At 40.9% G+C, this 11,765-nt stretch overlaps 1 protein-coding gene across 4 annotated transcripts in view; it reads right to left on the bottom strand.

Moving 5' to 3' along the window:
* SLC7A6 (solute carrier family 7 member 6) overlaps positions 1-9,638 on the bottom strand; it is a 31,017-nt gene extending 21,379 nt beyond the window's left edge. Inside the window, exons 1-3 of one of the 4 annotated variants that reach the window (XM_049805165.1) lie at positions 9,564-9,589; positions 3,804-3,926; positions 2,675-3,247 (exon numbers count right to left, since the gene is read on the bottom strand). In XM_049805165.1, coding sequence (XP_049661122.1) covers positions 2,675-3,206 — 532 coding nt within the window. In that variant the 5' untranslated portion in view covers positions 3,207-3,247; positions 3,804-3,926; positions 9,564-9,589. Of the gene's footprint in view, positions 1-2,674; positions 3,248-3,803; positions 8,254-9,563 lie in introns of those variants that run through there. The other 3 variants (XM_049805168.1, XM_049805164.1, XM_049805169.1) reach the window with 3 other exon arrangements.
* Between the last annotated feature and the right edge of the window lie 2,127 nt (positions 9,639-11,765).

Below are 11,765 nucleotides of genomic sequence, written 5' to 3'. Positions count from 1 at the left end.
TTAATCTGGAATTTTAAGAATTGGTAATATGTAATGAGTATTCTGAGTATATTTCTCTGTCTATCCCAAAATAAATTAGTATCAGACCTATGTCACAAGATTGTAATGGAAATTGAAATGAGACTTTCAGATTTCACAAGTACATAGCATGGTTACCAAATAGAAAAGTAATAATTTTTAAAAGATAACAAAAGGTAAGGATCTCAAAAGCATGGCACTAGTATACTACATAGTCTGGCCAAGTGGAATAGCTGAATGAGACTCCACTGAGCTTGGCAAGATGAGGGGAAAAAAACCCCAGTTGTATCAAATTTCAAAAGTCAGGACTGTTGGCAGCTCCTGAAGAGCCCTCAGGAAAAAAACAACTCTGCTTGGTCTCTGCTCTTCAGTACTAATGATCAGTATTATCTATGGAGTATTTACTCACAGGGTTTATTTTGGCCATTAATTTTTTTTTAAGCAACTTTCATTGGGAGTAATTATTATTAACTCCTTATTTTAGTGAGTTAGGGCTTGGTCTCTACTTCAGATGAAATGCTAGTCTGTCTCTGCTATCTTAAAATAAAAAAAAAAAGAAAAAGCTAAGAATCTGAATAAGCCACATACCCTCCCTCTCTCTCACTAAAATTACTCTCTCATGTTTTTTTCAACTTAATTATCATTAACCTACTTAAAGTTCCTGAGAAATGTCAAGTTTAGTTCTGTAGCACCAGATGCCACCTCTATTTGCCAAAACGATTGACAAGTAATGCTGTGTAACACTAGGAGTGATTTCACACTAGATCTAGTACTGTTATTACTACAGTTACAAAAAAAAAAAAAAAAAAAAAAAAAAAAAAGAAACTCTCCAACAAACCCACCCATTCTCACACAATCTCTTACCTAACCAATGTTCAGACTTCCACTCCCAGCAACTTCATTAATGAAGTATTAATTGTATCCAGAGCTAAGGATTGGACACACATCAGCCCTGCCAGGCCAGGGAGAAGTGTAGGCTTTAACAGGACCGGCTACATTAAGTTATAGAGTAGGGGTGAGAGTCTCAGCACTGACCCCTAGAGCAGGGTAGAACAACCATTTAAACCATAAAATGGACCGTTAAAGTAAGTTGTTCCACCGACATGAGTGATCTTGCTGTCACATGTCTCCACTAAAGAAAAAGGTGCTAAATCCTCTCTCTTAGCAGCAAGTGTAGAGGGCATCACGTTGTCTTTCTACACCTACTATATAATTGTTTTAATTTAATCACTTTGTCTTAATTTCTTGCTTTTTGACAAACTGCTTTTTAGAAGGGCTAACTCCCCTCAAATGTGAGATACCTTACATGGAAGAGCAGATTCCCCCACACTCCTGAACCTGTGCCAGAATATCTTGGGACAATATCTGTTTAAGGAATGTGAACATGACATCACATGTTTTTCATTTCTTTCCTGAAGTTGTCATAATGAAGTGTGGACACACATTTGGAAGGGAGGAGGGAGACAGAGGGAACAGAACTGAGTAAGCTGACAGGTTTTTTTTAAGAAGTTTGTGATTATTCTTCACACTACCTGGACCTGAACCAGCACATTAGTGCTTTTCCAACAGTAACAAATTAACTTACAAAAATGGAAAGAGAAGCTATAATGTTCACAGCTAGTTAGAGGTCAAATATTTGAAGCACACGCTGCTGCTCTCTCTGTCTTTCCCCTCTTCTAGTCCTGCATAGACAACTGTAATAAGGAACATTAGAGCTATTTCAACAGATTCCCTGTTGCCTCAAAAAGGAACCAGCTACGATCCGCACATCTCCTCCCTGTAGCATATTGTCAGCAGTAAAAAAACCCAAGTTCTGTATTAGCTTTATGATAAAAGCATCATGTCAATAGGGATGGCAGGCTCCACAGCACATGGCGACTGATCAGTACACGATGAAGGACATGACATGACAGACCTTCTGGAATACATTTTTCACTGTTTACTGTAAATGTAAAATATGCATATAAACACTTTTAGTAGGAAATACCTAAAATTAAGACACACACAGTACAATCATACAGTTTCATTCTCTTGATACAGCAGAACAGTCCTCATTTGAAGCACGTGGACAGTTGTTTTTCTATATTGACTAACAGAGCTGGCTATCTGATTAAAAACATTTTGATGCTTTATGAGCATACAAAATTTCCACTTTTCAAAATAGCTTTACAACAGGTATTGTTGTACTGATATTACAGTTAATCACAAGCATAAAGAATAATCTCGAATGAATGACCTTTTGAAACCCTACCAGAGTAATTACTTAAGTATGTCTACATTGAGAAGCTATTTAAAAATAAATTACACCAGAATTTATAGCATAAGAGCTATTCTGCAACAACTCTTAGACCACACCAAAAGTATCTTGAGGTTTCATTTAATATACCTCTCTGCAGGAAAACAAACCTTTTCCCCATTTTTGCCATGTAAGTAAACTTGGAAGAGTTAAATACCTTGTTCTGCTTCTGAATGAGAAAATGGTAATTCACTGTCTGAATACCTGTGAGTTATTCATGTGCTGGAAATTGTTCTTTCCCACTGTGACTCAAACCATTGCAGATTCAGTATGCAACAACTCTGGGACTTGGTAGGATGTTTTAATAAAACTTAATCCTGGATTAAAAAATTAGCATAGTAAATTTCAAGAAATACTTACATTCACAAGCAGCTGCTATGAGACGGCAAGCCAAATATGGAGGATCACAAGAAGGGAAGAAAGGTTGAACTATATAGTTAGCAAAGGTGATAGCGATAATCGCCTGACTAGTTGGCTCAACAATTAGGAGTGAGGTCCACAAACGAATAAAAGCAATGAAGCTCCCAAAAGACTCCAAGATATACGCGTAGCTGGCTCCTGACTTTGTAATAGTGGTTCCAAGTTCAGCATAGCAGAGAGCTCCAAAGACTGAAAAAATCCCTCCGATTGCCCAAATTATTAGAGACAATCCATAAGATTTGCTGTAGATGAGAACTCCTTTGGGAGAGACAAAGATACCTGAACCAATCATGTTGCCTACTATAAGGCTTATCCCATTTATCAAAGATATTTCTTTCTTCAGTTGCATTGTATTTTGGTTTCCATCCTGCATTTCACAGTTGTCACTTGGATCTGTCCTGTCTGATTTACTGACGGGGCTGTATTCAGCCAGTGAACTATGTGACTTCGTACAATCTGTCCTTTCTCCCATTGTGGAAAGACTCTGAATTCTCCAAGACTCCAAATCACAATCTAAAACAAAATATAGACACCTGAAATCATTACAAAATTTTTTTATCCCAGGATTTTCTTGCCAAATATTCTTATCACCTTTTCACCCTATGATTTACATATGTAAATGGAAAAATCCCTTTTTGTTACTTCTTATGTTTCCTTACACAAAGGTAAATCCATGCATAGTTGAAATAAACTAAATAAACAACATACACAGAGCAAGAGACAAATTCCATTATAACTTAAGCTGAGAAAGGAACTTCTACCTTTACAAAAACAAACCAAAACAAAAACGTGGGAAGGACAGAATTGAGGGATTCCAATGTTGAAAAGGAAGAAAGAACAGATAGAAGCAAAGTGAGGTGATACAGAAAAGCAAGCATAGGAAGACCAAGCTGGAAGTTCTAAGCATGAACATAAGATTTATTTCAGTACTAAAAAAAAAAAAATCAATCAATTTATTGGACTTAACACATGTAAGTTATAAGTGATATAAGCAGTCTAGTAACAGGGTTGCACATTTTATTAACACAGCATGGGCTCTTGCCTAGGGTTAATATGAAGAGATACTTACTCCAGAATCCCCTTGATCCAACTCTTGACTTTTAGCTGATACTACAGTTCACTCCCTCCCTCCTCCACAAAACCAGTCCCAGTTCCCACTGCCTTATTTCTTGGAGTTACCTCAGAGTGTAGGCTGTACGTGAAAAAACCCACAGTACTTTCAATCCAAATTATTCCATTAGCAACTGTATTTAACAGTACCTAAGAACACAGAAATGAAATAAACATTTTCCTCTGCTTCAGAATTGACCATTTGGAAAAGAATCATCTTCTTCTCAAGCCTCCAGGAAATTCTCCCATGCCTTCCAAAAGCAAGTTACTGCTAAAAAAATTTATCAGCACATGAATATACTGGTAATTAGAAGTAATTCTAAATAAGGCCCATTTTATATAAGTTCAAGAAAGAAATATTCTATTCAAGGAACAGTCTTGTATGGAAACCGGCTTTAATTGCAAATGTACCTTTGATTACTAGGTTATCAGCTGCACAAAGAATAGGCCCTACATAATTACCAGAATGCACTACCATTTATTTGCCCTGCCCCTCATTAAACACTCCGTGTACACTTTAGGCATTTACTACAGAACAGAAAAATTTAGAAGTCTGGGTCAATTAGAATAAAGCAGCTGATCTAGCGGGGGGGGGGGCGGGGGCGGAAATTCTGTGCTTCTTTGGGGAAACACTAATTTTACAAAACGTTTTGTTATTCCAACAGTAAACTTGTCAACTAAGAGAACAAAAACCCTGAGTATGGGGATTTTGCAAGGTCAGTATGTAATCACCCAAACTACATATGTATCTATGCATCTAGTGACATACAAACATACAAGGTTTTGCTCATGCAGTTAAGAGGTACAGCTTTCTGGAGGGAAAACTTAATACTCATACTCTTCCTTTATTATAAAGCCAACACCTGTATACTACAGTACAGAAATCCTGACGTGACATCCCTGAACTATAATAGTTTTAAATATGTGAAAATGATAAAGATAATTTTCAATCAATAAAAAAGTAGATTCTACTGAAATGGAGTACAAACCATTTACTGAAACACATTATATCATTCATCTCCAACTCACGAATCTTCTGGCTTCTTTCACATTAAAATAGAGACTATGTTATTTTAAATCATGCAAAATGAAATCAGCTATCTGTTTAGTCGGATGACTTCTGATTAATTTTCCCATCAATATTTCAAAGAAATACTTTAAAGATGGTTAATTACTAAATATATATTTTATCATTTATACATGAGTCAACATCTTATCTAGTGTCACAAGCCATCAAATTTTACACTTTTAATTAGACTAAAAATTTTCAACCTTCCAGAAAATAAACTGCTATTTCAGAACTTAAAAGCTGGAGTCTTATAAAGAGCTATCTCCCAACAAAATTAAACTCATTAGGAGAGAGGGATCCACACAGTCTTTACAGGTGAGTGTGCCCAAAATGGCAAAGGAAAACAAAAGCAAATTAATCTCACCAGTTGTTACCAGTTCTCCTTGTTATTTACTCTTCCATCTATTTTGTGCCAAATTCATTTCCAACCACATACTAGCTGATTTTCTGTTATTGGTGTAATAGAGCTAAGTGTTCAAAAAGACATGTGGCCTATAAGCTTGTAACATTATTTGGTTTGCCTTACAAGAAAGTTCAGTTATTACTGTATAAATGAATATAAATTATTATAATAATCAATTGCAATTATGATGCAATCATCAGAAAGCATAAAAGTGTAAAACAGCAAGACAAATAATCAAAGTAGATGTCTTCATGACTAATCTGACCATAAGAAGTGCATTTAAAGAACACTTGTGACCCGTAAAAATAACATTCAACTCCAAATTTAGTCTTTTCATTTCTATTTTGACTTGGACAGTAGCTGCAAATCTATTTCAGAAGGCAAATCACTCAGAACAAATGTCAGTGGAAAAAATAAGAATACTACAGCTATTATTATGACATCTGACTGCCAGTTTGAAAATATTCCATGCTAATTCTCAGCCCTTCCAGCTAAAGGATAAAACTGAGTAACATGTTAAGAATTGACTCATGGATGTAAAATATGATTTTAGTGATAACTACACAGCTTTATGATTTCTTCCTGCACTTGTCCTAGTCATCATTCCCGTTTCTTCCTGGAAAGTACGACTTGGTCAGAAGCATAAACATTACTTTGAATACTTGGGCATTTTGATGATTTGATTTGATTCAAATTAATTGAATCACTCAAATCAAATCAAATCTGATGTATTCATACACAGGCAGTTTTGCACTAAGAGGCACCGTGATTTACTTCATGGTCTGAAGTTCAGAAGTACATTTAATTACCTGTAACTACAGACCCTGTCACTGTTCAAATGCCTGCAACTCAATTAGCAGCATGTGGCTGCAGTTCTATACAATTTTGTTACTGATGACCTTGACTGTTTCTTGCCCTACTCTACCCAGGAAAGAACATGCACAGTATCTCTCAACCTAGCTTGTTTTATCCCCCCAAACTCTTTCTTCCTCTCTAAGTCTGCTTTTGTTATTCCCAACTTCAGGTATCTGCTGACAACTAGGATTTGTATGAAGGTGTGTGCAACAGCTCACTCAAGATTTGGCATTTCATTCTCTTCTCTATCCTTGTTTGTTTTGTATCCTTAAAGCCTTCAGGGCAGGAATTGCTTATTTCCCTGAGTCACGTGTCTTATTACACCACCTCTATGGCAGAAACAAAGCTATTGGCAGGTTTTTTCATACAAGCACTTCACTTAATCTTAACTGAAACTAAACTCAGCAGCTTTGACCAACTGAAAAAAACCACACCAAACTACAAAGGAAGAGGGAGAGTGGGGACTAGAGAAAACTGAAGCTACGTCAAGATTAAGCAATATAGAGAAAAAACCACATGTATTATAATCCATGATTCTGTCACAAGACATTATTACTTCTGTGGAAATAGAAGACAGCCTTGGAAGAGAAGAACTAGAGACAAATAGTAGGTATTTTCTACCATACAACAGTCCTACAATACTGCAGCTAAAACCACTGTTGGAACAATCCCTAATGCTGCCAAAGTCTCGCCACAAGACTGCTATGGCTAATGCAGGCTTACCAAACTTCACCCAAGCTAACACGTGGATTTCCTCATTGCTCACCCTTGTGCAATACAAAGCCTTAAACGCTTTTTTATGCTGATCATTGCAGCTGTGAGGAATCTTTTTGCTGATATGCGTAAGATTTTTTTACTGAAATGACACTGCTGTTGATACAGAAATCTTTAATACAAAATCAGGACAGAGCGACCTGGAACTAGGATCTCTTCACTGTCTCACTAAAAATATACATTCTGATAAGGCCTATCAAACTTTGGCCGTGTACCCAAAGGAGCTAATGAAGGTTAATATGCAGTTAGCAAAGTACTAACACTGCGTTACAGGGTGGCCCTCCTTCAAGAGGAGGGAAAGAGGAACCATCTGCTAAGATCCCCTCTCTCCCACTCAGCAGGGCAGCAGCTGACCTGTCATTTGTTCAATTTTGGGTGAAAGTGGGTTAACGACCAATGTGAAATACCAAACTGCTAAAAGCTTACTACCTTTTGCTATACTCTTGTACAATAACTGCCCATTAGCAAAGATTTATAGTGTTCTTGCCTCTGTCTTCCACAGTTGTCTTGATTGCATAAACCAGCTTTTGTTGTAACATAGCTTTACATATATACTTAGACTATTCACATATACCAGCTGTAAAACTCCTATTTCTGAACACAATGATTGGCCCTTAGGGTAAGAGTCAAGATTGCCCTACACAAGCAAACAGCATGAAAGTCTTCAGGGAGTTAAGCACCAACAGAGCAAAGGCTGTTAAGTCCCAGAAATGCCTATTCCTTGCAATGTATATATTTAGGAACCTCATAGTCTGAACATTTAAGTGGGAAAGGCTTAGAGTTTGTCTAGTATGCATTTTTCTTGTTTCTGGTGAGAGAAGAATCACTTCCCTGCCACACATACAGTTAGCAGACAGGAAGCCCTTGCAACAAAAGCAATTCCCAATGTAAAGATCTAATCTGTACAACCAAGTCTTTTGTGCTCACATATGCAAACACAACTTTAAAACATCTTTAGCGTTATAAAAAACAACATAAACCTTTGATCGAATAGAATTGGTTGCAACATCCATTTTTTAAAAAAGGACAAGGTGTGTTTATCATGTAAAAAGGTATGTAAGAGAAGTTACTATGTCAATTATTCACTTGTTAGTGTATCAGTGATGGCAGTAAGCCCTGACTATACAGACCTGTGACACAGCTGAACAAGAGATGCTCAGCAAATACACATACTATCCTCATGTTCAGCCAAATCCTGAATAAGACTATGAACATTAAATGAGGGAAAGACCTATAATCAGCTCACAAACAGGTATTCAGTTACAATGTCTCAGAAACTTTTCAAAATTTCCTGAAGTACCAATCTTAGGCAAATCCACCTAAGTCATATTAACCTAGATTTCAAACCAAGTAACTTCAAAGTTAGGGAACTGTGCTAGCTACAAGTGGAAAATAACATGCCGCTATATCCTTCACACTTCTAATTTATTTTTATATTTCAAAGGGAAAAAACAGAAGCACGCTCACAACAAGGGGCTTTGTGGTAGACAGTCTTGATTTAGACAAAAGTGAGGCTGGGAGTGCATGAAGCAGCTGCAATGAGAGGAACATCTGGTGATATTTATACAATAAGCCCCAGGTAAAGACAGAAGGGACGATAATTGAGTTTGTTAAAACAATTTATCTTATCTTTTATGCTGGGGCACAAAAGTGGGAACCTCTCAAAAAGAGGAAAAGTAAGGTCAGAAGGCACACGCTTACCTACAAATCCATCCCCACGCGTACTCTTAGCTGTAACTTAGTCACACCTAATCAGACTGCATTTCATACATGTCACTTAAAAACCCCCACATAATCAAAATCACTACCAAATACCAGTAAGCAAAGACACGCCCGCCTGAAGGCATTACTAAACCCACTTCAGTTCCCTGCGATCGCTAGTGAGCAGAGCAGTTACGATTACAGGCACCCACCACCAAAAACCATCCTGTTAGAACCCGACCTGAGTACCAACCCTCATACCCGCCTGCTGCCAAAATAAATAAAACACGTGGCTCCCGAAAACCACCCTCAAGTCGGGATATGCACGACATGACGGGCTGTCGCCGGCGGGAACGGCGTGAGGAGACCGGCCGTCAGGCTCCCGCCGTCGCGCCGCAGGAGGGAGGATTTGGGGTCACTTCGCCCCTCGGTGGCCGCTCCTCCCTCCCCAGGCGGTGGTCACCCTGTTGTCCTTCATAAAATAAGCGAGGTTCAGACACATTTCACGCCTCCTGGACAGCCCCCGGAGGGAAGCGGCTGCCCAGCCGCTTCCCTCCGGGGGCTGTCAGGGCTGAGACACCCGCAGGTGCTGCCACTGAGGCACCCATTTAAAAAACACCCAACCAAATCCACGCCATTTGTCGCGCTGCCACCCTGCACACCTGCAGCCGGCCCGGCTCGCCAACGCCGCCGGCCCCGGCTGCTGCAGGGGAGGCGATGGCGCGGAGACGCGCCGGAAACCTCCGCGCACGGCGTAGGCTGCGCCGCCGGCAGCCCCCTGCGCCAAGCCGGGCTACTCGCCGCCCCACCAGCCTCCCTCCGAGGTGGGAGGGAGACCGCGCCTCGCCGCGGTGCCGGTCGCCGGGGGGCCCGCCAGACTTCCCCGCCGGCTGTGGCGGCGCGGCCGCCCACGTTACCTCCGCTCCTGCCGGCCGCGCCGTTGCGTGTCGCGGGGATGCTCGCTCGTTGCCACACGACACGTGATGGCGGCCGCTCCGCTCCGCCCCGCCCCACGGCCCCGGGCCCGCCGTCGCCTCCCCTCCCCGGCAGGAAACGCCGCTGCCTCCCGCCTCGTCTGCCTGAGGGAGACGCCGCAGGGCCCGGCCTCCCGCCCGACCTTGCCGGGTTTACCTCAGCCCCGCTGCGCCCTGGGGGTGAGGAGGGCGGCGAGCCCTCGCCCCTGCGCGGAATGGGCGACCTCCTTCCCCCCCGCCCCCCGTCGCCGGTCCGGTAACCATCCTTCCCCTTTTCCTCAGGCACAAAATGGAGAAGAGGCTTAGCGCTGACGGTACGAAAACGGCGCCTTTTCAACCCCGGGCTCAGTGGAGGAGCCGTGGGCCCGCGGCCTGCCCCCGGGGCTGCCTCAGGTGGAGGTGGGCCCAGGCCGCGCCCCGAGGTCCCCGTGGGGAGTTGAGGGCCGCGGGGACACAGAGCTCCTGTGGAACCACAGCGGGATGACAAGGCACAAAGTTACACACACATGAGTTCGCTCAAAAACGAGGGGCCTAAGAGGGTCGAAGCCCTTAAATCTGGTGATACTTTGGGGTACAACTACGAGGTAGTAAGTGCCAGCCATAGCAGATACGGAAATAAAAAGGGAACCCCTAAAATACTACCGTTAGCATGTTCCTGCCCTCAGGAGGGGCACAGCCACACCCAAAATTTGGGTCCAGTAAAATACATCTAATGGATCTCTCAAAATCGTGATTAAAAGCGCCCTGCGGTGTCTGAAAATAAGAGTGAGTAAGCAAGTTGCCATTTAGCAGATTTATCTGGGGTAGGGTAAGGAAGGCTTTCTTCTTTTCCTTCCTCTACCAGGTTAATAGTTTTAGCATGCCTGAGCCAGTGAACTCCAGGCTACAGCCACCTCTTAATGTTCTTTTACTGCCCTTTTTGCTGTTCACTGCTAGGCAAAGAGAAGGTCAGTGTCTGGAAAGACAATGGGGCTCTGGAGACATGATAGTCTTTCTCTCCCTCAAAACAATCTAATTATCCCTCCCATGGTCCGTGATTATTATCTACAGTCTCAAACAGATGAGTCAGAGGTGGATTTTTTCAATAGGATATACCAGGGTAAAAACCTTAGCGGAAAATAAAAATTATAAGGCTGTAAAAGAACAGGGGAAGGCAAACTATGCACTGATAATACCCATAAATGTGCCAGTAAATGTGATATTGGAGCCCAGTTGTATTGCCATGACGTTTACATTTCTAATTTCCATACTACTTCCTCTCTCAAAACTTGTTTGTTTTATCAAGGAGGGTGGGTTTTTTCGGTCGTTGTCACAAGAGAAAATCAGCATACAAAGCAAATGCTGCCCTCCTCTGTATCTGCAGATATTCCTTACATTGTGTTTGGACAATGAATGAAAAAAGTATTTTTTGTTAGAAGTTGGCTTTTTACATGCACATATGGGAGAGAACTACATTAGACTTAATTTCTAAACTATACAGCACCATAGCAAAACTGTCATTTGCAGGTCATAACCTGAAGGAGCCTGGTCATCTCAGCTCTTTAATTATCTTTGTTTCAACTCTGTTTGGCTTTTGTCAGGTTTAGGTCTTGTGCAAGTACATGTAGAGGTATCTACACTAAATCTATTACCGCCTAAAACTACTGACAATGTTGCAAAGCAGCAAACAAAACCAGTCTGCCTTCTTCTGAGAGCTTAACGTCCCTGATACATGACTTTGTTTTTAAGCCACTTAACAGAACTGATAGAAGACAAAAAAACACAGAAGACATCCCCGAAATATAACTCAAATTTCTACAATATGAAACTAATTGATTGTCGTTATAAAGGTAATATGAACCAGAAAGCAGTTATTAGATGGTAATAGTGTTTAGTTATTGTTGCAAATATTGATAGTGCTGTTTTCTGTAATACTAACACGGCATCTTTCAGGTAGAGGGATACTTGCAACAGTCGTCTGGCACATTAATCAAGAAATGGATTGAGTGTGAATGTAAAAGATGCAGCTGATTTCAGTTGTTGCTAGACTGCCTTTTAAGCTCTCTCATAAATTGAATCTACTGGAGACAACGTTCATTCCTCCAGAAAATGGATTCATAAAATGTGAGCTAATTATAAAATTGCCTTTAGGAACAAGAAACAGGT

Source organism: Accipiter gentilis, chromosome 7, assembly GCF_929443795.1.
Source record: "Accipiter gentilis chromosome 7, bAccGen1.1, whole genome shotgun sequence".
Lineage (NCBI taxonomy): Eukaryota > Metazoa > Chordata > Aves > Accipitriformes > Accipitridae > Astur > Astur gentilis.
Note: the sequence above shows the minus strand (reverse complement) of the source record. Positions and strands in the feature narration are given on the sequence as shown.